The following is a 24,439-nucleotide window of genomic DNA, read 5'->3' as shown; positions in this document are numbered from 1 at the left end:
TGGGCTTGATCTGACTCTCGGGCTATCTATTGTTTCAATTCTCTGCCGCAGTGAGGCTCCTGGGGCTCTCTCCCTGGGCATTGGCAGAAACAGGAAACGAACACAAAATTTTTCAAAGTTTGCAAAATAGTATGGCCTGTAATGAATCTCTAGCAACTGTCAGGGACAGATAGCCTAAAAAGGCCTTATTATGCATTTCCCACTCGTGATAAAATGCCAATCTGCCCTATGTTTCATCTTCAAGGACAAGAACGCAACTGACGGCCAGCCCCGAGCTTGCTTAAAGGACTGCGATGTTCCTGGGAGTAATCACTTCGTCTTTCACCAGGATGAGTTCCGAGGAGGAGGCCTCATCACCCAGCTCAGGTAAGACAGCACGGAGTATTTTCTGGATTCAACCGATTCTATTCAACACTGTTGCTCAACACAGTTCATCGATTGCTATAGATTGAACCAGTTGGGCTCGGAAATGTTTACATATTTTTACAATTATTTTTGCAAGTAAGGGGTTCTGGTGATGCTGTGGGGGTACTGGTGATGGTGTGGGTAATTAATGTCTCAGATAGGAAAGATGTTTCAACTCGAACTTCTTAAAAAAGAAAAAAGAAGAAGAATCAGCCTGCTAATGCAGAAGACTCAGGTTCAATAGCTGGGTCTGGAGGATCCCCTGAAGAAGGAAATGGCAACCCGCTCCAGTATTCTTGCCTGGGAAATCCCATGCATAGACACAGGAGACTGTCCATGGGGTCATAAACAAACAAACAAACAAACAAAAGCTTGAACTTCTTCTCTTTTTTACTTTTATTTGCACTTACTTTATGCTGAATTTATTCCTGCAACACAAGGTTTTGCTTCTTCAGTTTCTTCTGGGGCATCGTTTTCCTCTGTGCAGCCATCTGCCCTTTTTCAGTAAGGCTCACTGGACAGTGGCAGGAGTTCGTGGGGGTTAATCCAACCATGAGTTCTGTAAACCCAGAGGCACACCCTGGGGCTTTGCTCACCTGGATGAGCTCAATGCCCAGTGAGAAGTGACATCAGATTAGTTCAGGATCACTCTCAGCACGTTAAAGCATTTGCGGCAAACGCGCAGCACTCTTTAGGGTTCACCAACCCTGTGCCAGCCCTCTCGGCCTGGGCGTTCAGCCACTGGGACGACGGAGGGGCACACGTTGCTTCTGCAAAGTGACATCTTTCAGAGACTTGCCGGCTTTTCAGATACACACACTTCAATGGTCCGGGCAGTGAACATGAAGATTTGAACCTCTCGATTTACATGACTTAGTGGGTTTTCTGGGTTGAGTAGCAAACTGTTTTCTGAGATCATCTCAGGCTACTTAACAGAAAAGTTGGAACATATTCTTGCTTTCAGTACTGACAATGACTGTCAAGTGATATAGTCAGGAAAACAGACCGCAGGGCAGCCAGATGGTGGGCTGGACAAGGAAACGGCTGAGAGCAGCTTCTTGCTCATAGTTGGTAGAACTGGAGAGACTTCGTAGGTAGGCTCCTGCCTCCCTGTGTTCTACCCTCTGTGCCTGAGGGTATCTGAAGAGGGATAAACCCTGTGTTTCTCCTTGTGCTGTCTATTGTATTCAAAGATTTGAAACAAAAAGACTGTTGCTTTTATATTAAAATAAACCAGATATGTAGCAGAAAGTGAAGAGTGAAAATCACTCAGTTGTGTCCAACACTTTGTGACCCCATGGACTCCACAGTCCATGGAATTCTCCAGGCCAGTATACTGGATTGGGTAGCCTTTCCCTTCTCCAGGGGATCTTCCCAACCCAGGGATCAAACCCAGGTCTCCCACATTGTGGGCGGATTCTTTACCAGCTGAGCCACAAGGGAAGCCAATGGGAGGCAAATGGTGGAGGGTGATGGTGGAGAAGAGTTTCCCAAGGGATTCCTGCTTGTGGTGGCAGCTCTGGGCTTCCACTGCTGTGGGGTCTTGTGGAAGAATCTGGGGAGCACAAGGTTCCCTGACTCATCCAGGGTCCTCCAGCTGGGACCCTGCACCCTGAGCACCTCAGCCTTTCTTCTCTGCCTCTCCCAGCTAAACTGCTTCTGGTAAGCCCAGGTGCTGAGGTGCATTCTTTCACGAAGGCTAGCCTGAGGGAACTGCTCTTTGTCACCTCCTGTCCTGGGCCCTCACCAGTGTCTACAGACACAGAAGACTATGTCTTCCCTCTGCCCTCTGCGCTCTCCAGAGGGCACAGTGCCACCTGGGAGCGCTCTGCCTTGTTGAAACTATGAGCTCCATAAGCAACTGAAGAACAAGGAAAGAATGAATGAGGAACTGGCATTCCTAATTTGTGGCTGAGCAGGCAGCTAATTCGGAGAAGGCAATGGCACCCCACTCCAGTACTCTTGCCTGGAGAATCCCATGGATGCAGGAGCCTGGTAGGCTCTAGTCCATGGGGTCGCTAAGAGTCGGGCACGACTGAGCGACTTCACTTTCACTTTTCACTTTCATGCATTGGAGAGGGAAATGGCAACCCACTCCAGTGTTCTTGCCTGGAGAATCCCAGGGACAGAGGAGCCTGGTGGGCTGCTGTCTATGGGGTCGCACAGAGTCAGAACGACTGAAGTGACGCAGCAGCAGCAGCAGCAGCAGGCAGCTGATTAGATTTCTTTTTAGAAGTGAAAATGAAGGGAGAGTTTGGCTTGACCTGGACGTATTTCTGGAAAAAAGACGAGAGGGAAGAAACTCAAAACTTGCCATCCCTTTTAGGCAAGTTTCCTGCTGGGACCACACACAAGTACAGAAGGAGGGTCTTCTGAACATCCTGACCCTAAAGAGGAAACCGTGTTGATCACTGCCAGGCATTTGTCCTCATGTGCCAAGTCTAAGTCGACAGTGAATTGCTGACCAATTTAGTTCTGCCTGTTGTCGTTTTCATCAGTAACAGCAGACTCAGTAATTACCCTCTTTGATTTTTCCAGAGGCATCAGCCCCTGAACTTCCGACAATAAGGAAATATTAATTGAGCGAGTGAACATAGAGTTGTTAAACAATAAAATAATTACAGTATGTGAAGGATATTGTGTCATAGGTACATCAATCTGTTGCAATCAATTATCAAAGAGGCTTCTCATTCCCAGAAGAGCTGTGCGGTGTCCCAAAGCCATGTTAGGTGAACCTTTGTTCCCTGGGCATTGTGTCCTGGTCTGGACGCTTCCCAGGTTTGTGCTGTGTCTGGGACTCTCTGGGGTCGTTAGCTGTGTCCATGCTCTTTGTGGGAAGTGTTGAACAGAGCAGAATTTGGATCAGCAAGGCTCCTGAGTACCAATTCTGGTTGTGCCCAGATTTTCTCTGTGACTTGAAACCAAACAGGGAAACTTGTCTGCCCTTTTGTTTTCCCGTCTGGCAAATGAGGAGCACATTAGTTCTCTGCCAAATGTCTCAACACCTGAATACAAAGAAACTTTAGACCTGAGGGGTTATTAATAGTCTATCTGTTGTATTTCCGTCCATGGGGGTGGGGGGGGGCAGGTATATTTCAGTCCTGAATCACCCGTGAGACTTGGCAGAGAATCCTGACACTTGCAGCATAGATTTTATTTCTTCAGCTGCTTCTGTGGCCTGGTTTAATTTTATCTGCTTTTTGGTCATCCTAAACACTGCATAGATTAGTTCAGTACAAGGCTATGACCTCCCCAATCTTATTCCCACTCTAGGCAGATAATCCAACTCTGGTGTTCCTGAGAAGAGAGAGGCCGATTTGGATGAATTGAACTTGCTCATTCTTCTCATTTTCACATTGATGTATCTCCATCTCTGCGGTTGTCTCCCAGTTTCAGATAAAAAAATGAGGAGTGGGGATCTGGGGGGGGTCCTCTCTCCCTCCCCCGCACAGCTAGCTCTCTCCCCTGTCCCCTTGCTCCCTCCCTTCAGCTGCTCCTATCTCACTATTCACTGCTTGCACTACCCACCTCTTAGGTCTCCTTTGCAACTGTTTTGAAACACTTCCAAGCTGTATTCTATTTTAAAATCACACAGCAACACCGGAGTGCCTTTCTTGATCTTGTTGTCTCCTCTAGTCTCTTTATTGCCTTCCTTTTGCAGTAAGATGCCTTCATTCTCTCTCTCCACATAGTTCCCCAGCTCTGTAGTCTAGCTTCTTTTCCCCATTGAAACTGCATTTTCAGAGGTCACCTGGGTGCCCGTGTATGCCCAGAGAGGGTTTTGTTTTAGCCTCATTCTTATTTTTTCAAGGCATCTGTTTTCTCTCCCTCTGCTTTGTCTTCCAAACTTCCACTCTGATTTACTTCAGTTTATATTTGTCCACTTGTCTCCCAGTTAGATCTCCCAAACTTTTCCACTGCCCAGTTATCGTGGCTAACCGGCTAAGCTCTGACATGAGCCCACCTGTGGTTGAATTATAACTCTGCCACTAATTAACCATGTGACCTTGAGCAAGGTCATCTCTGTGCCTCAATTTCCCCATGAAAATGAGGATCATAATTAAGAGTACTAACCTAAGAATCAAACAAGATAGTCTACACACTATCTACCCCAATGTTTGGCACTCAGAAATATTCAATAAACATTACCTATTAGCATAACCATAAGCTCCTAGAACTTAAAAAAAAAATTAGAACTTTTTCCTTTTTCTCACACATTGCCCAAGTTACCCAACACACACCCAGACAGTAAATAATTATCAACAAATAGATTTATGCACTTGGGTGGAGAGTCCAGGGAAGAAAGAATGATGGAAGGGAGGCTCTTTAATTGCGCGAGTATTTTTTATACACAGGCTTTTTTGTTTGGCTTGGTTTTCCCAATAAATCATTTACATTATTGAAAGTTCAAATCAGTCCTTTCAGGACCTGTTTGCTGGGCAGGAAGGGGCATCAACGGTCAACCCTCTGGCTGGTGGTGCAGCAGTCAGTCACAATGAAGCCGCTTGGCCGGGAACACAGTGTCCCGTCCTGAGATTCAAAACTGCTCCAACTGGATTAGGGAGGGAAGCGCCGCAGCGGCCGCCGTGAGCGGGGGATCCCTGGAACCGGTCCACTGAGTGATGCCGCCATCTAGTGACCGCCCTCGGGATCGCGGCTGGGCAGGGCCCTCTCCGCGCAGGCGAAGGAGCCTCAGAATTGCAGTCCTGTCTTTAGAAACTGTGGGTGGGACTCGGAGTGAGGGGCGAATAAGGGGCGAACACAGCACAGAGAGGTGGGAAAACACCTCATCCCGGTCTGGGGAAGGAAAGGGTACAAGGGGGCTTGTGTCCACCTAGGACAACGTTGTGGTTATCAGAGGTCGGTCCCCTCCCCCACTTCAATCCCATCTAAACTTTGATTTGTTTTGTTTTTCCTCATATGAGTCTCACTTTCCAGCACTCTGCGCTGACCCGTTATCCTGAACAGACCCTGCTTCTCGTTTCCTTTCTCCTATGTTAGGAATTCAGGGCTGGGAAAATTGAGCCGAGTCATCCCATCTGGCGGCTACCCCGGGAACAGCAGCTCTGCGCGGTGACCCGGGCTCCGGCCGCACCTGCCGCATCGCCACGTGACCGCAGGTAAGGGCCGGCTGCGGGCCGGGACCACCTGGGCTGCGGCTGGAAGAGGCCACGGTCTGCTTGCATCCCCAGACCTTTCTGGAATGTCACTTGGGTCACCGTATCAGAGAGTTGATATTCCCTTTGTAAAACTGTAGTAGGCGATTTGATGACTTTTTCTTTTCTTTTCACAAACTATGCCAATCTATGACCAATAGATTATAGATGATTATATTAAGATCATTGTGTTAAGAGCTTTAGATGGGGGTGGGGCTGAAAAGATACTGATGCTTCAAACTCAAGTGTCCCTGTGGTGTGTCCTCACCTGGCCCGCACTCAGGACATCGTCTAGGAGCTGGATACAGGCTTAGGACACAGTTATGGGAAGTGTAGTTTTGGCATCTTAAACTCCTCTCTGCTAGTAGCTATTCTACTTTGAGTAGAGAATCTACTTTGAGTCAAGAATCCACCTGCCATGCAGGAGGTGCAGGAGACGCGGGTTCGATCCCTGGGTGGGGAAGATCCTCTGGAGGAGGAAATAGCAACCCACTCCAGTATCCTTTCCTGGAGAACCCACTAACAGAGGAGCCTGGCGGGCTGTAGTCCATAGGGTCGCAGAGTCCGACACGACTGAAGTGACTCAGCCTGCACACATCGACATAGGTTGTTTATACCACTCTAAACCTCAGTTTCTCCTCTAAAGTGGGCATAAGTAAACCTATCTGTCAAGATTATTGTAAAGGTTAAATGAAATAAAACAAAGACTTATTTGAGAGATTGGGAATGGATTTTAGAGAGCTTATGGTTGAAGGAGTGAATTATTGATATAAAACATCACATCAAATATTTACCTTAAAAGGTAGGATTTCCCAGTTTTTAATGTGGGGCTATGGCCTTTTCTTTGAACATAGAATCCTCCAGGGAGTGTTTGTTGAGCTTTTTTTGCATGAGCCACATGCATAACACTGCATCTGTGAGGTCTAGGTTGGGTTTCTTTCAGTGTAGTGAGAACTTAAAGACATCTGAGAAGACTCAGGTAAAATCGCTTTCTGTACGAACATCCCAATTCCAGTAAATCATTCCAGATTATTAACACTGTTTTCAAACTTCTGTCCACCCACACAAATCTTAATTAGACAGCATTTTTTTAAGCTGCTTCCCCATTGTTGAAACCTCCCAAAATATTCAATTTTGCTTTCACAGAAACAACTCCCTTTCTCATATTTCATCAGTTTCTATAATAGTTAAAATTCACGGTTACAGTAACAAGTACAGCTGTTATAAACTGATTCTTGGTAAGCATATGAGGACTAACGCAGCAGAAGTTAGCAGAGAGTACGATGGGCCACAAGCACTGGTAGGTACCATTCACAGAGGGCCTGCAGAATGTGGTTAACCTGGCAGGTTGGTTCATAGAGGTCATAAACAGCCTCGCCTGCAGTGTATACAAAGTGCTAAGTATAGTGCCTAGCATACATGAGTGTCCAGTGGTGGTAGCTACTAATTATTGTTATCATTAATAACTTCAGTGTTGGAAGGATTGTTGCAAACCTAACAGTTTCTTTCCCTCATTTAACAGATAAGAATTTTGGTCTTCATAATATAGCTTTCAGTTTTAGTGAGTTAAAAGGTTATTGATTATAAATCTAACATTTTCAGTCAGAAGGAATTAAATTTGCAAAGGCATTTGGGAGTCAGCCTCAAGGGCAAAACTCATCTAAGTCACCCCAAATCCAGGTCTGTTCAGGAAAACCAGGTAAGAACACAATGGGGCCATGAAGACAAGCTTCAGGGTCGCTGTGATGGTGAAACTGTCCCCATCGGGGGCAAGTCATCAGCATAGAGGGAAGGACTTTCCAGAGGGGGAAGAATTCGTTGAAGAATGTGCACAGGGGTGAACAAAACTCCAAGCAGAGCCTGGCCTTAGGCTCAAGGCGTCCAGATGTCCTCCGGACTGAGCGGACTCAGTCATGCTAGACCAGGAGTCCAAGTCACCCAGCAGAAGAGCCCAATTCTCGTGGCAAAGAACAGCTGTTTGGGGGCCAGTGGCTTATGGGTGGAGTTATGAACACCTAAGCCTTCAAATCCACACACTCTGTTTCTTCACAGTTTGTTTATAACATTCCTCTTGGAGATCCTGTCTTGCAGCAGGTGGAGATGATCCTTTTGTTTGATTGGTTTGGGTTGAAAGGACTTAATTTTCGGAGAGGAGGAGGGAGGCAGGCAGCAAGGCAGGTGGGTGGAGGCAAGCCTTTGAGAGGCCACAAGCTTGGGAGACAAAACTCAGGTGAAGGGCCCAGCAGCCTCAAAGTAACTTTTAGATTTGTTGTATTTCTTAAAGCAAACCTTTAATTTAAGAAGAGTATCGAAGAGGTATGTCCAAGTCATAGCCTGTACAGTTGGCCTGATTTTAATTTTATTTTGAAAGAGAAATTCAATGTGCAGCCTTAGGTGAGTGGAGTTTGCCACTTCTGGAGTTGGTAAATTTCCTCCTGAATATTCCAGAGGTTCTTCTATGCCAGCTGTGTGGACCGTCACCAGGCATCTTGTAAACGCCATCAGGTCCTCCGCTCCCTGGGACTCGGATCCCGTAATTATGGAGCGGGCCTGGCACTTCTAACAAGCGCTCTGGGGCATTCTGACATAGGAGGCCCAGCCAACACGGTGAGAAATGCTTTGCTTTCCCTGCCCCAAAGATGGAGATGAGCCCTGATACCTCGAGACTAAACGAGATCACAGTTTTTCTCTTGTGCTGGGGAGGTGGGCGTTGGTGAGCTACTGTGCGGCCCTGTGTTTTTCTAAACACAACTGAATCCCCCAAGCAGGGTGCTCAACCTCAAGTACTTTGCTCTGCTTGAGAGCCTTCCATGGCCTTAAATTCCATTAGATGTGGCTCTTAAGAAAGGACAAGGCTGGGACTTCCCTGGTGGTCCAGTGGCTAAGAGTCCGCCTGCCAGTGGAGGGGAAACGGGTTCGATCCCTGGTCCGGGAGGATCCCACATGCCATGGGGCAACTCAGCCTGTGTGCCACAACTGTTGAGCTTGTGCACCGTGCTCTAAAGCCCGGGAATCGAAACTACTGAAGTCCATGCACCCTAGGGCCCTTGAGCTGCACCTGGAGAGCAGGCTCTGCTCGCTGCAACTGGAGAAAACCTGCCTGCAACAACAAAGACCCAGAGTAGCCAGAAATAAATAAATAAATAAAAATTTTAAAAAGAGGTGAGGCCTTTCCCTCCTGAGGCCTGGGGAAGCGGCCTGGGTGGTTAAAGCCCTCAGCTGTGCTGTGCTAATCCTGCAAGAAAGGCCAGAGTGAAGACCAGGGAAGCGGGTTGGCTTTCCTTCCTTCAGGCATGATGGGGAGAAGCTTCAGGCATGATTTTCTTATGCAGCAGAACAGGGACACCAGCAGTTTATTACAGAGGCCTGTGCCCTCCTTGGGGAGTGACCATTGAGGGAACTTTCTTCTTCTAAGCTCTACATACCCGCAGCTCAGCGCCCGTCAGCTCCGATCCAGAGCATTCAGCCTGAGGAGTGGCAGGTTCCTTGATACAAAGAGTTGTGTCCAGAAATTCCCCAGAAAGGAACAACCAAGCATGTTTTTTTGTTTGTTTGTTTGTTTTTGCCTCAGTGTAAATTTTTAAATCCCTTCATTCTGGAAGGGGATGACATAGTAATACTGTGGTTTCTTTTTTTAAAAGGCCCTGGATCTCAAAGTATGGTGATGCCTGGACTGGGAGCATCCCAGCATCACTTGAGAGCTTGTTACAAATGCAGACCGATGGGTCTTGCTTCAGGTGTAGAGAATCAGAAACCCTGGAGACGGGCTCTGGGAATCTGTGTTTTAACAGATCCTCCAGGTGATTCAGGTGTGCACTTGGGTGTGAGAACCACTGGCTCAGTGCGAAGTGTGTGGGAAGGCCTTTATTCAAGCAACAAAAACCATCTTGCTAGGGGACTTCCCTGCTGGTCCAGTGGTTAAGACTCCACTCTTCCAATGCAAGGGGTGTGGGTTTGATCCCTGTTCGGGGAACTAAGATCCCACATGCCACGTTGCAGTAAAAAAAAAAATCCTGCTAGTTAGTGGGAGTGCAGTGTTCTGGGGGGTTTGGGGGTCCCTCATTGCAGTGGTGAGGGGAGGTGTGCTGTCCAGGGATGAAGAAGCAACAGAGACAGGGGTTACAGGGTGAAGAGGTGTTTTCATGGGTCTCCTGAGTGTCTTCTGACTAAGACCAAATATATGTTTCTTCTTATTAATCACAGTATCACCAGGGCAAAACAAGATGATTGGTCACTAGTCTATTCAGTAACTGCATATTGGAATTACTTGGTGAGTTTTTTTAAAATACTGATTCCCAGGCCCACCTCCAGAGATGATGGTAGACTTGGTCTGGGGTGTAGACAGGGTGTTAAACATTTCAAAGTTCCTTAGATGATTCCAACATGAGTAGGGTTGAGAACCACTGTAGCTACATACCTGTCATTTCTTCTACTAAATTTTTTTTTAAAAACCAAAACAAAGGTTAATGGTTTTGGCGAAGCTGAACCCCTACTGCACACTATACACAAAAACTGACTCAAAATGGATGAACAGCCTAAGAGTTAAAACCATAAAAATCTTAGAAAACATAGGGGTAAATATTTGTGACTGGATTTGATAGTGAATTCTTAGATATAACACTGAAAGCCTCAACAACAATGACAACAACAAAAATGGATAGACTTTGTTAAAACTAAAAACGACTGTGCATAAAAAACATTGTCAAGAAAATAAAAAGACAATGTACCGAGTGGGAAAAAGTATTTGTGAATCAAATGTCCAATAAGGGTCTGTGCTGGGCTAAGTCGCTTCAGTCGTGTGTGACCCCCATGGACAGAGAATTAGTTGTAGAGTTCTTTACATATTCTGGATGTGTGTGTGTGTGTGTGTGCTTCCTGGCTCAGTCGTGTCTGACTCTTTGTGACCCCATGGACTGTAGCCCACCAGGCTTCTCTGTCCATGGGATTCTCCAGGCAAGAATACTGGAGGGGGTTGCCATGCCCTCCACTAGAGGATCTTCCCAACCCAGGGATTGAACTCAGGTTTCTTAGGTCTCCTGCTTTGGCAGGCAGATTCTTTACCACTAGCGCCATCTGGGAAGCCCTTGATAAGGGTCTAGTATCCAGGGGCTCCTCTGGTGGCTCAGATGGTAAAGAGTCCGCCTGCAGTGTGGGAGACCTGGGTTTGATCCTGGGTTTGCAAAGGTCCCCTGGAGGAGGACAAGGCAACCCACACCAGTATGCTTGCCAGGAGAATCCCCATGGACAGAGGCACCTGGTGGGCTACAGTCCATGGGGTCACAAAGAGTCAGACACGACTGAGCCACTAAGCACACACACACACACACACACACATCCAGAATATGTAAAGAACTCTACAACTAATAAACAAAAAGATAGACCAACTCAATTAAAAAACAGGCAAAGGATTTTAATAGACATGGCTCTGAAAAAGGTGTACAAACCACAAATAAACATACTAAAAGATACCAGTAGTCATTTAAAAAGTGCTAATCAAACCCAGAAGGGCAAACCACTTCACACCCACTAGGATGAATAATAATAATTTTAAAAACTGGAAACTAAGCTTTTGGTGATGTGGGAAGATTGGAACTCTTGCATATTACAGCCACTGCAGAAAACAGTTTGGCAGTTCCTCAAAAAGTTAAACATAGAATCACCATGGTGATGGTTTAGTTGCTAAGTCGTGTCCAACTCTTGTGACCCCCATGGACTGTAGCCCGCCAGACTCTGCTGTCCATGGGATTCTCCAGGCAAGAATACTGGAGTGGGTTCCCATTTCCTCCTCTGGGGGATCTCCCCGACCCAGGAATCAAACCCAGGTCTCCCACATTGCTGGTAGATTCTTTACCGACTGAGCTATGAGGGAAGCCCATTTAGAATCACTATATGACTCAGCAATCCCACTCCTAGGTATACACCCAAAGAATTAAAGCAAATATTCAAACACTTGTTCACCATTGTTCACAGAGGCGCTATTCGAAGCACCTGGAGGGTGAAGACAACCCACTGTCCATCAAAAGATGAATGGCTAAGCAAGTGTGGCCTATCCATACCATGAAATATTACCTAGATATGAACAGGAATAAAGTACGAGTATGTGCAACATGGATAAACCTCAGAAACATCATGCCAAGAGAAAGAAGCCAGACCCAAAAGGCCCTAATATTGTTTGACTCCATTTATATTAAATATCCAGAGTAGGTAAATTCGTAGAGACAGTAATCTGATTAATGGTTGCCAGGGACTGGTGGGGGAGGGCAGAATGGTAATTTCTTAATGGGTATGGGATTTTCTTTGATGAAAGCATTTTAGGTTAGGACCAGATAAAAGTGGTGGTTGCACAATGTTATTAAAATAGTTAATTGTATGTTACATGGATTTCATCTAAAAAAAAATCAATGGTTCACTCATATACAAATTAAAACTAAATTAAATTTAATTACATAATTAAGCTAATCAAATTTAATTTAATATTACAATTAAAACTAAACTCTCTAGTCAGTCCTTCATGGCTGGCCTTTAACTACTTCCTGTTGCCATATCTTCTACCACTTCCCTGTTTTAATTGTTATTACCTCTCCCGTGTAACTTACTGCATGGAATCCCACTGGATCCTCGATGTGTTCAGTGTGCTTCAGCTTCTCCTTTGAAGCTCTCTCGTGCGCAGTGGGGCATCTCTACCAGCACTTCCAGTGCATAGTCTTATCTCCTGTAGCTTCCAACTTTGCATCCTTGCTCTCAAAGCGTGGTACTCAGGATTGGCAGCCTTGATGTTACCTGGGAGCTTATAAGAAAGGCAGGAAACCCCACCCCAGACCCACTGAGTCCGAATCTGCATTTTACAAAGTTCCTCTGATAACTCACGTCTGAGAAGCGCTGGTTTACTCCAGTGGGTCTCAAACCAGGCTGCAGATCAGAATCACTTTGCAAGCTGTATTTATTTATAATGTATTGGGTTGGCCAAAACGTTCGGGTTTTTGGCCAACCCGATATATTTTAAATAATATACACACGTGGTAAAATTGCAAGCTGTATATAAACAAAGAACAAATAGCTTGGCTTACCACCTGGTTCTTCAAGGAATAAGCCCTAACCCACTGTGGGCTTTGACCGAGGGTACACTCCCAGAGGTGGTATCTCACCGTGGTTTTGATCTATATTTCGCTGATGATTTGTGATGCTGGTGTTGCTCTTTATCTTCTGATGTGATTGGTCCATCTCCTTGGTGACAGGTTCCCCAGGACAAACCTCAGGGATGCTGCTTCTTTATAGCCCTACCTGGCACAGGGCTTTGAGTGTCTGTGGCTCATATGATGATTTGTTCTTTTTTCAGTTCCATGGACCAAACACCGAGAAGAATGCTGGGCCAGCCCCTTTCCAGCCCCGCCACCCAGCCCAAGAAGAGAAGCACATCAGTGATGTCTTTCTTTTCCAAGGTCTGAGACAAATTACTATGAACAAATGGGCTGTCTCAGTAGCCACTTTGTGATACGTGTGCTTGTGGGTTCCTTCCCTTCCTTCTACTGAGGTGCCTCTTCTGAAAAAAGTTTGATGGCAGCTCTTAACACGAGTGAAATGTTTATAGGATAACAAGAAGATGAGTTGGGAAGAATTTAGCTTGCTGCGAACTTAATAATATAGAATGAACTGCAATGAATATTCAGAAATACTGATGAGCCTTGGTATCACACAAACTCCAAATAGGGCTGAGGGTCTCGTCTCCAGCCCCACCCCACACCCTCTACTAAGGATAATTTGGATCTTGCCTGAATCTTGCATTGTCTTGGTTCTGACTCCAACACATTGCCATGTCCTGTGATGCCCAGGACAACACGCCCTTCTTGGTGTCAGGGCTCAAAGCCCTAATATCCCATCTCTTGCCCTACAGTTAGAGTTTAGACCCTGAAGTCCAGATTTATGCATCAGCCACACAGTGCTTCCCAATATGCATTATTTATGCGTTTCTTTTCCTAATCTTTGCTCAGATGCTCACATTCTGGGGTAGGACATCTTTCAGGTGCCCCAAAATGCTTGTCGATGTGCTTTGCTAATTGTGTCAAAGGCTCTTGAGAGGTTGAGTGAAATGAACACTGAGAATTGACCCTGGGATTTAGTCATACTGGGGACAGAGAGTAGGGGAGGGGGTATGGGTGCCATCAGCCTGATGGGAGAAGGTTCAAGAGAGAATGGAGCAGCTGAAGAAAGTGAGTATAGACACGTTTTTCAAGGTTTAGCTACAAGGTGGAGCAGAAAAACAAGAAGAGCTGTGGGAGGAAGAAGGTCAAGGAAACCCTTCTTTGGGACTTGGGGAACACAGCTTCCCCTGTCCTGTTAAAGAGATTGGGCTTCTCAGATCTCATGAATGCTCCTAAAGCCCCATTGTCTCAGCTCTGTCACATCCACAGCTGCCCAGGCACCCCTCTCTGTAATCTCCCCAAACCTACCTCAACATAAGCTCTGCATCACTTTTCTCCACCCCTTTTTCTCTTCCTCCATTCTTTTCTCCAATATGTAGATTAAACAATATATTCCCAGTAAAAGCCAGGTGTCTTTAGGCGGAGAAAGGAGTAAAATGGAGCAGCAAAACAGGTTTTTCTTACAGGGAGGGATTAGGGTTGGTGATGGGTAGGGTGTCACTCTGAACACTCCCAAATCAATGTATTTTTGACCCACCACCTAGGTCTCTTGGAATCTGAGGCTCCAGAAGCAGGAACCTCTGAAGAATGTGTTTTTCATCTTGGCAGAGACAGCCCGGGACCCCAGTGTTAAAAAGCGTCATATGGTGATGAGAGGCCTGGGAACCATGGCCTGTGAGACCCCGGACAAGGTAGGAAGGGCAGGGGCACTTGGCCAGCCCTCGTGGCCTGGAGTCCCCAGGGCTGGGGGTCCACGCTGTGTAAAGGATCTCCATGGCCTGGCGTTCGTATCTCGCCGTTTCCTTGGGCCAGGAGTCCAGGTACAGTTCAGCTGGGTCCTCTGCCCAGGGGCCCGCAAGGCTGCCATCAAGGTGTGGGCCAGACTGCATTCCTTTCTGAAGCTCAGGGTCATCTTCCAAGTTTTGGGAGCTGTTGGAAGAATTCAGTTCTTTCCGGTTGTAGAACTAACGTCCCTCCTTTCTTGCCGACTGGCCGTGGGATCCCAGAGGCCGCCCTCACACAGCACGGCAGCTTTAGTTCTTCATCGTCAGCAGGAGAGTGTCTCCCGCTCCTGTCTGCCATGGGATCTAAGGGAACCATGGGAACGACGTCTATCACCACCGTGACCTTTGAGAGATCAGAAGCTCTCAAAGTCACTGGCTCCTTCCACCCTCGAGGGCAGGAGACTGCACAGAGGCTCATGTGACTCCGTTGGGGTCAGCTCAGGGTCATCATTGCTCAGTATCATCAGCCTTGGGATACGGAACCGCAGGCAAGGTTAACACACGGCTGGACATCACCCTCTGGTGAATTTAATTTTTCTAAGAATTTATGTTTAGTAGAAGAATTTAATTTTTCTAAGAATTTATGTTTGTTTAGGAAAAGATGTTTTCCCCACTTCTTCCTTCAGCATCTGTCCACTTCCGTGACCATTTCGTCTCATCCCCTGTCAAAATCCCCAATAGGCCACAGGTCCCTAGGTCACCCAGCCCACCACCCTCCTTAACATGCCCTCCCCAGCCTCACCCACCCACAGGCCAGGCTCCAGACTGCTCTTTCCGTGCTTCCAAGACCGAGCTGGGTTCTTGGGTCAGATTAGTGAAAGTGTTTGTTGTTTTGCCGAGAGATATTGCATCCTGTGCTGAAGAAAGCCACGACCTCTTAGTCCAAAGCCCCAGGTTATTGGATGATTAGAAGTGGAGTTGCTTTCCAACCCCTGCAGAGCGATTGCTGTGCTGCTAACACTTTCCAAACCTTGCTAACAGGTGAGAAAGTATAAGAAGATTATCCTAGACCTGCTGGTGCATGGTCTGTATGACCCGGTGAGTTCTGAAGTCATCCATGAAAGCATGAAAACCCTGACCATCATCCTGGGCAAGATGCAGGGGAAAGCCCTGGGCTCCTTCTTCATAGACATCACCCTCCAGACCCGAACTCTGCTCGATGACGTAAGTGAGACGATGCGGGAAAATTCCAGGTTCTTAAAGTCAAATGTGAGCCCTGGGTGACGCGTTGCTCGGGAAACAAGGCCTCTGTTATTCGCTAGTTATTAAGAAATTGTGACTCAGCTGGTAAAGAATCCGCCTGCCATGTAGGAGACCTGGGTTCGATTCCTGGGTTGGGAAGATCCCCTGGAGAAGGGAAAGGCTACTCAGTCCAGTATTCTGGCCTGGAGAATTCCATGGACTGTATAGTCTGTGGGATTGCAAAGAGTCGGACATGACTGAGTGGCTTTCACTTTCAACTTTCTTGTTGAGAGACTGGTACTGTGCTGGGGGTTATGGAAGACATATAAAGATATTAAGGATTCCATCACCACCCCTCAAGGAGTGTTCATCATAGTAGAACCGATGCGTATATACACACTTAACGATGATGACGCCCACGTGTGTTCAACGGTTTCTTACAAATGTGATGATCAGCATAGTCCATGTTTAGTGAGGTCTTACTGTGTGCAGGCCTGTCTCCAGGCAGTTTACATGGATCGTCTCACCTTCATGATAACCCGGTGAGGCAGGCGCTGTTATCTTCACTTTATAGAGGAGGAAACCAAGGCCTGGAAAGGTTAGGTAGCTTTCCCAGGGATCGTGGTGTGAGAAAGTGGGTATGAAACTAGGCCCTCTGCCCAGGGCCTGCACTTTTTTTTTTCCTGTTTAAAAAAAAAATTTTTTTAATTGAATTCTGTTTTTATTGAGGTATAGTTGATTTACAATACTAGTTTCAGGTACACAGTGATTCAGTATTTTTACAGTTCATACTCCATTAAAAGTTGTTACAAGATAATGGTTGTAATTCTTGGTACAATATATCCTTGTTGCTTATCTATTTTATTATTTTAATTTTTATAATTGATTTTTAATTGGATACTTGCTTTACAATCAGGGCCTGCCCTCTTAACTGCTGGGTGACAAGGCAGGCTGAACAAAAATTGCATGGACACAGAATGTGAGGGCTCGGGAGCTGATCAGTTAGCTTACCATAGTTACACACACACACACACACACACACACACAGCTGATCAGTTAGCTTACTGTAGTTCACACACACACACAGCTGATCGGTTAGCTTACTGTAGTTCACACACACACACACACACACACACAGCTGATCAGTTAGCTTATCATAGTTCACACACACACACACAGCTGATCAGTTAGCTTACTGTAGTTCACACACACACACACAGCTGATCAGTTAGCTTACCGTAGTTCACACACACACACACACAGCTGATCAGTTAGCTTACTGTAGTTCACACACACACACACACACACAGCTGATCAGTTAGCTTACCATAGTTCACACACACACACACATACACACATACACGCAAGACCTGTAGAGCAGGGAGCAGACTTTGCATTTACTCACAGAGCATCCTGCATGAGTTCCTCACACCTGATTCCTCAGGAGTAACTCCGTGAGAGCCGGGTGCCTGCACCCCACCGGAGGAAGAGAAACCCGCAAAGTATGGAGCTTGAAGCTTATGAGTAGCTGCTGGGACATTTGCCTCCCCTCCTTCACAGGGAGGCCTGTGCTCGATGTGAACCAGGGCTCTCTGGGGTGGGGAGGGAGGTCTCCACTCCACCTCCCTGGAGTATTAAGCAGGTATCTCCAGGGAGGTGTCTCTAAGTCTCTCTGGAGGTGCCATCTTAATCGCCAGGGCTTGTTTGCCATGTGACCTTGAGGGGTGGGGGTGGGGCGCAGCATAAGCCTTTGTTCTAGAATTCCAGGCATGAGAGTCCTGAAAGGACTCTTAGGGAAAAAGGGAGGGATTTTTTAAATAGGACTGGGGATCAGGGCATCAATCCTAATCTATCAAGTCTCTGGAATGTCATTTAACACATGTGGGAGTCAACGTCATCAGAGTGTATATACTCACGGCTCCATTACAGTGAATCCTCCTGGGTGGGGTGGGGTAGGGGGCGGGCAGGTGATGGAATCCTAGGTGATGGAACCCTATGTGTGTGTACATGGTGGTCAAAGATGGGCCTTGAAAGAGGGAGGATTCTTTGTGCACATCAGCAACCACGGTCCCGGCAAACTGGATTTCCTCCAGAGGAGAGGAGCAGTTAGGCATTAAGGTCGTGTGTGCGGGGGGCACAGGAGGAGTAGCTGGGGAAGACGAGGACTTCGACTTCGATGAGGAGTAGCCGGGGAGGACTTCGACTTCGAGGAGGAGTAGCTGGAAAGGACGAGGACTTCGAGGAGGAGTAGCCGGGGAGGACGAGGACTTCGAGGAGGGGTAGCAGGGAGGGCGAGGACTTCGAGGAGGAGTAGCCGGGGAGGACGAGGACTTCGAGGAGGGGTAGCCAGGGAAGACGCGGCCTTTGAGGAGGAGGAGCTGGGGAGGACGCAGACTTTGAGGAGGAGGAGGAGGAACCAGGGAGGACGAGGACTTCGAGGAGGAGTAGCCGGGGAGGATGAGGACTTCGAGGAGGAATAGCTGGGGAGGACGAGGACTTCGAGGAGGGGTAGCTGGGGGAGGACGAGGACTTCGAGGAGGAGGAGCCGGGGAGGACGAAGACTTCGAGGGCCTCAGGGGAAACTCCTCAGTCCCCTTTCCAAGCGCATTTGCTTAGGGGGTACTCTGCAGACCCTTCCGTGGGAGTGTTATGTAATGCATAAAACAAACGCTTAAGGACACCAAATCTGAGAGGTGAAAAATGGAATTCCAAGAAGTTTCTGGCCCCATGTTTCTTGGTTAATGGACTGTGAGCTCTTTTTATCAGCTCCATCTTGTGACTAAGGAAACTGAGGCCGGGAGGGTCAAGGAACTTGCCCCAGGTCTGGCTTTAATGAGTAAAGAGGTAACCCATTTTCTCATGCAATCATTTTTTAAAGCTAGGTAGACTGATTTTTGATCAGAGAGCCCTTGTCAAAGTGAAACCTGGGGATACTTGTGGGGAGCTCTTTCTGACAGTTTGTAACTCTGTCAGAGCATTCTTCCCTGCCTGCCTGTGCTATGTTTCCTTCAGATGACTGTCAGACTCCCAGGGGGACAGACAGCCCCTTACACACCTCTGTACATCTCACAGCATTAGGGTAGTGCTTCAGATGGAGTCAGGACTCCGTGAGCGCCAGCTGAATCGAATTAAACACACACACACCGGTAGAACAGTGGAGAAAGTGCAACACTAAAGCAATTTCTGTATGTGTTACACGTGCTAAAAATTGTTTCACAAGAGATCAGTGGTGTCCAGTCTTGCTGAACGTCTGTGTGAGGAGGCCCGTCCAAGTCCGGTTCCCTCTGGTTCACCTAGAGCTGGTGAGGATCAGGAAACACTGATATAAAAATTCCTTCACCATGAGTCAGGAGACTGGGTTACCACTCTGGTTCTCTGTTCCTCATCAATGATTTCTGCTGCATGTGGGAGAATTCAGACCAACATAGAGATGGCCTGGCAAAAATGCTGGGAATATTAACAGGGAGTGGGTCAAATGAACTATGACACAGCACCACCCCCCACCCCCCGCCCCGCCAAAAACCTCTGTTTGGATTGACATGGAAAAGAGCTCCCAGAGAGACTGATGAAAAACCAAGGTGCCTAACAGTGGGATGGTCCATGTCCATTTGTGTAAAAACGTGGGAAGGGCTATATAATAATATATATTTTATTTTTTCCTTCTTAATTTTCCGAAGGGCTGCATACAAAATATATGACTTTGTGGAGAGGGAACTTTGGTGGCAGGTGGAGAAGTGTAGGAAGGAGACTTACTCTTTTTTTTTTTTTTTTTATAAACCTTTTTGGTTTATTTTGAATTGATCGAACCTGGGTCTCCTGCATTGCAGGCAGATTCTTTACCATCTGAGCCACCAGGGAAGCCCATAATACTTGGTTATTTTGAATTTCAAACCCTGTAAACATCGTCAATCTCCACAACGTTGAATAATGAAGAAAAAATCTGGGGAGCTGGGAGTAGCCACAGTGATGCCCGTGTCTGCTGGAGGAGGGCCTCAGTGCAGACTCGGGGGTCTCCTCTCCATCCCCCAGCCCAGCTGGCCGAGTGCTGAGACGGGAGGTCAGGGCTCACCTGGAACGTGCAGGGAACAGGGCGCTGTCCCGTGATGCAGCTCTTTGTGGTACTGACCGGGGTTTGTTGTTCTGTTCACGGGGGACCCACAGGAGAATGACAGCCTGAGATACTCGGCCTTTGTCTTGTTTGGGCAACTGGCTGACCTTGCTGGACGGAAGTGGAGGAGCTTCTTCACCCGTCAGGTGAAGCAGACTCAGGACTCCCTCCTGACCCACCTACAGGACAGGAATCCCCAGGTGGCCAAGGTAAGTCTGAGCGTCTCCTGGCAACCAAACACCTGGAACCACAGCACCGTTTGCGGAGGGAGCGGGGAGGCAGCCCTGCTGAGTCGGGATGTCAAGCCCTCCACTGCGGCCAGTTCCATCATGGAAGCTCAGAGGAGCATCCGTGTGAGTCCTGGAGAAAGTGCCTCTCTGATGTCTACCTGATTCCTCTCTGAGCAGGGGTGTTCTTTTCCATCTGCTCCTGCCCTGCCTGCCTGGTTCCGGCCCCTGTCAATGCCAGATACAGTCAGGTTAATGGAGACGGGGCAGGGAGGTGCTGGCTGACTCTCTAGGGCAGCAGCTCCTCTCAGAGGAGATTCGTTCATGCCCAGCTAGCTTTTGTCAGCATACTTGGTTCAGATTTTCCACCTGGTTCAGATTTGGCTTCTTAGCTTCCTATGAAAAGTGCTGCTGCTGCTGCTGCTAAGTCGCTTCAGTCGTGTCCGACTCTGTGTGACCCCATAGACGGCAGCCCACCAGATTCCCCGTCCCTGGGATTCTTCAGGCAAGAACACTGGAGTGGGTTGCCATTTCTTCCTCCAATGAGAAGTGTGTTAATCGTTCAGTTGTATGTGACTCTTTGTGACCCCATGGACTGTAGCCCTCCAGGTTCCTCTGTCCAAGAGATTCTCCAGGCAAGAATATTGGAGTGGCTTGCCTTTCCCTTCTCTAGGGGATCTTCCCGACCCAGGGATTGAACCCGAGTCTCCTGCATTACAGGCTGATTCTTTACTGTCTGAGCCACGAAACTTTTGTTTCATTCTTGGAGAAAATGTGTCCTCATGGGATTGGGTGGACCTCAGGGCTGCTTTAGAGCAGGTGAGAGTTTCAAAACCATCAGGAGCAAGTGAAAGTCGCTCAGTCGTGTCTGACTCTTTGTCAGACCCCATAGACTACACAGTCCATGGAATTCTCCAGGCCAGAATACTGGAGTGGGTAGCCTATTCCTTCTCCAGGGGATCTTCCCAACCCAGGATCGAGCCCAGGTCGCCCGTATTGCAGGTGGATTCTCTACCAACTGAGCTATCAGGGAAGCCCAGCAAAGGGTTCCACTAAATCACTGATCTTCTTTAAGGTGGTGCATGAGGGAGGGAGAGGGAGAGAGATTGAGATTGAATTTAGGAATCTAGTATGACTTTTTAAAATAGTTTTTTTTTTAACTTTTTATTTTGTGTTAGAGTATCGCCGATTAACAATGTTGTGATAGTTTCAGGAGAACAGCTAAGGGACTCAGCCGTATGTATACACGTATCCCTTCTCCTCCAAACTCCCCTCCCATCCAGGCTGCCACATAACATGGAGCAGAGTTCCCTGTGCTCTACAGTAGGTCCTTGTAGGTTACCCATTTAAATATAGCAATCCAGCACTACTTTTGATGAGACAGGAAGTGTTGTGGTAAACCCAGGCTCTGCCCTCCCCTGCAGGCCCAAGTTATAGACATGGTCATTGCATAAGCATAAATCCTCTCAAAGTTTTTATGTGCCATCCTGGGTGGGAGGAATTTGGGGGAGAATGCATACATGTATACGCATGGCTGAGTCCCTTCTCCATTCACCTGAAATTATCACAACATTGTTCATCAGTTATACCCCAATACAAAATAAAAAGCTTAAAGTTTGAAAAAATAAAATAAAAAACATAAGCAGAAATCCTTTAAGATTCAAATTTTCAAACTTTCTGGAAGTGAAGTTCACACTCTCAGTGGTCCCTAGACCACAGATCGGTGCATTCCTCCTCCTCGCTTGGAATTATAAAACTCTCTCACGTTTGTGACCATTAGGTGGTAATATTATTTCTCTCAGGCCTGCAAAACAACTTTTCGAGCCTGTTCTCCGTATCTGAGACAAAGCAAGGACTACAGCTTCCAGAATGAGGAGGATCAAAGGAACCCTAAGCTCTGCCGGCAGCTGGTGAGTGAGCGAGGGCAGGAGACGTTCTTCCAGTCCCTGCGCAGTCGATGCCGGTGTAAGGCGGAAGGTGGTCGGCACACCAGGGAGTTGCCCCCATAAAACAACTGTATGTTTCAACTGTAATTGACCCACAACGCAATGTAAATGGCAAAACGCCCAGAGGACTGTGCACAGAATACATTGGCAGTTCCTGTTTAGATCTCTGCGTGTGTGTGTGTATTAGGTCGCTTAAGTTGTGTCCGACCCCTTGTGACCCCATGGACTGTAGCCCACCAGGCTCCAAGGGGATCCTCCAGGCAAGAATACTGGAGTGGGTTGCCGTGCCCTCCTCCAGGGGATCTTCCTGGCTCAGGGATGGAACCTGCGTTATGTCTCCTGCAGTAGCAGGCGGGTTCTTTACCACTGGCACCACCTGTCTTAGATCTCTGGGTGAATGCCAGTGATGATGCCTCCTCCTCTGAGAACCTGAAAGTTGTTTATCCTCAAGCTCAGCCTTTGATGACCATCTACTGGTTCTAGAGTCGAGGAGCTTTACTGGATCCGTCCCTCACGTGTCCCTTTGCCAATTTCTTTCAGAGCCACTACCATCCCGAGCTCCTGCAGTTCTTCTATGCAAATAAAATCCTGTAAACACAGAGCAGCAGGGAGGTGGGTCCCGGAGCGCATGGCTGGGGGCTGGTAGTCCCCCACTTTTAACCCTTCGGATGCTCCGTTGCCTCTGGTGATTGCAATAGAAAATGGGATGTTGGGAGAGCAATTGATGGCAAACTTAAGACCGTGGAATTGCATAGTTACATCGAAAGTAAATTCTAAATAGCGTATCTCATTTTCTTCCACACAAGTTTGATGGTAAGGTCGTCCTTTCTTTAAAACATTTAAAGTATATGTGGATTCAGTGCTTTTTTCTCAGCATTTTTCTTCTTAAGGATATCTCTGTCACCAACCTTTCTTTTTAATTTTTAAGGTTTAGGAGAATATTACCTGAAGTTTTTGTTGTTTTTTTTTTTAATCTGCTATTGATCCTTTGCCATTTGCTATTAATACCTTTTTCTGGCGAGACCTATTTAGAGTTGGCCAAGGTACTAAGAAGTTAGTGTGGAGGGCAGTTTCTAGATGCTCATCATTGTCAACAGCCAGTGTCTCCAAGATCATTCCAAACAAGAGTTAATAAAGAGAAAAAAAATCGATGAAGCATGTGTTGAAAAACCTCGAGGTAATGGTAATATGTGGAATACTAATAATGAATAATGTGTATTGAGCATGTTTACAGTTCACTGGGTACTACGCACTTTGCAAATATTATTTAATATTCACAACAAGCTGTGAGAAAGGTACTATTAGTACCCTCATTTTATAGGTAAGAAAACTAAAGTGAAAGTCGCTCTCTTTGTGACCCCATGGACTATAGCCCGCCAGGCTCCTCTGTCCGTGGAATTCTCCAGGCCAGAATACTGGAGTGGGTAGCCGTTCCCTTCTCTAGGAGATCTTCCCAACCTGGGGACCGAACCCAGGTCTCCCGCATTCCAGGCGGATTCTTTACCATCTGAGCCACCAGGGAAGCCCAAGAAAACTAAGGCCCAGGGAAATTAACTTGCCCAAGATTACCCAGAAATTAATCGAAGTGGAATTCAAACCCTGACTACAGGAGCCTACATTCAGTCAGCACACTGCCTTGTTATGGAATAACTGATGGATGGTTAGAAATGTAAAAAAATAAAACTAATTAAAAAAAACTGCCACTGCTGCTCTTCTGTTTGACTCAGTTAACTTTTGCTTTTATGTGTACTGAGTATACATTTTTATTAATCATCTCTTGGCTACTATGTCAGTTTTTTTGTGATCAATCCTAGTTATAAGTGGGGTCACATTAATCTTATAATGAGTTAAATTTCACAGTCCCTCTTATAAAAATCTTATAGATTTATAAAAAGCAAAAAGTCTTATAAATCTTACAAGAAGGAAAATCTCACAGTCCCTCCCACCTTCCCTCCAGCCAGATGGCTTCTCAGTCTTCTCCTGGAAATCCTGGTATTTACTGCTGATCTTGGCGTTTGGGTCATCCCTGGACCAACTATGTCCAGCCTTGAAACTGGAAAACACAAGAAGGCCACAGATGCTGCAGGGGGATCGTAATGCCAGTCTGAGCACCAGGGCCTCAGTTTTCTGTCCTAGCTCTCCAAAGACAGGACCACATCACACAGACAAGGGGGTGCGATGTGTCCTGGGAGGGACAGGCTGTGGGAGGGGGCAGAAGGGGCGGCTGGAGCCAGGCACGAGTGGGCTTGCTTTCTTCCTGTCAAGACAGGAAGTGACTTAGCAGTTGGGACCTGCGGTAACCACTAGCACGCGCTGGCAGGGCCACGTGCCGGTTCTAGCTATGCTTTAAGAGCCCCAGCAGCTTCCTGGTTTGCAGTCTGGGTGGAGCCAGCTGCTGCATCAACAGCCAGACTACCAGGAAGGAAGAAAAACAGCTGAAGTCTCCGTTTTGGAAGGAAGACCAAGGTAACTACACGGAGATGCCATGTGGA

At 47.1% G+C, this 24,439-nt stretch overlaps 1 protein-coding gene across 3 annotated transcripts; it reads left to right on the top strand.

Moving 5' to 3' along the window:
• The first annotated feature begins 244 nt into the window (after positions 1–244).
• MRO (maestro) lies at positions 245–23,643 on the top strand. 3 transcript variants are annotated; one of them, XM_005896907.2, is made up of 8 exons: positions 245–366; positions 5,407–5,525; positions 12,898–13,000; positions 14,245–14,391; positions 15,466–15,648; positions 19,828–19,983; positions 21,804–21,911; positions 22,488–23,643. In XM_005896907.2, exons 3-8 carry the CDS (start codon positions 12,902–12,904, stop codon positions 22,539–22,541), a joined length of 747 nt encoding a protein of 248 aa, XP_005896969.1. In that variant the 5' UTR covers positions 245–366; positions 5,407–5,525; positions 12,898–12,901; the 3' UTR covers positions 22,542–23,643. The 3 variants fall into 3 exon arrangements, with proteins under 3 accessions (XP_005896969.1, XP_005896968.1, XP_070217612.1); XM_005896906.3 differs by lacking the exon at positions 22,488–23,643 and having other exon boundaries at positions 21,804–22,108; XM_070361511.1 differs by lacking the exons at positions 245–366; positions 22,488–23,643 and adding an exon at positions 5,120–5,265 and having other exon boundaries at positions 21,804–22,108.
• The last annotated feature ends 796 nt before the right edge of the window (positions 23,644–24,439 follow it).

The sequence above is a fragment of the Bos mutus genome, chromosome 24 (assembly GCF_027580195.1).
Source record: "Bos mutus isolate GX-2022 chromosome 24, NWIPB_WYAK_1.1, whole genome shotgun sequence".
Lineage (NCBI taxonomy): Eukaryota > Metazoa > Chordata > Mammalia > Artiodactyla > Bovidae > Bos > Bos mutus.
Note: the sequence above shows the minus strand (reverse complement) of the source record. Positions and strands in the feature narration are given on the sequence as shown.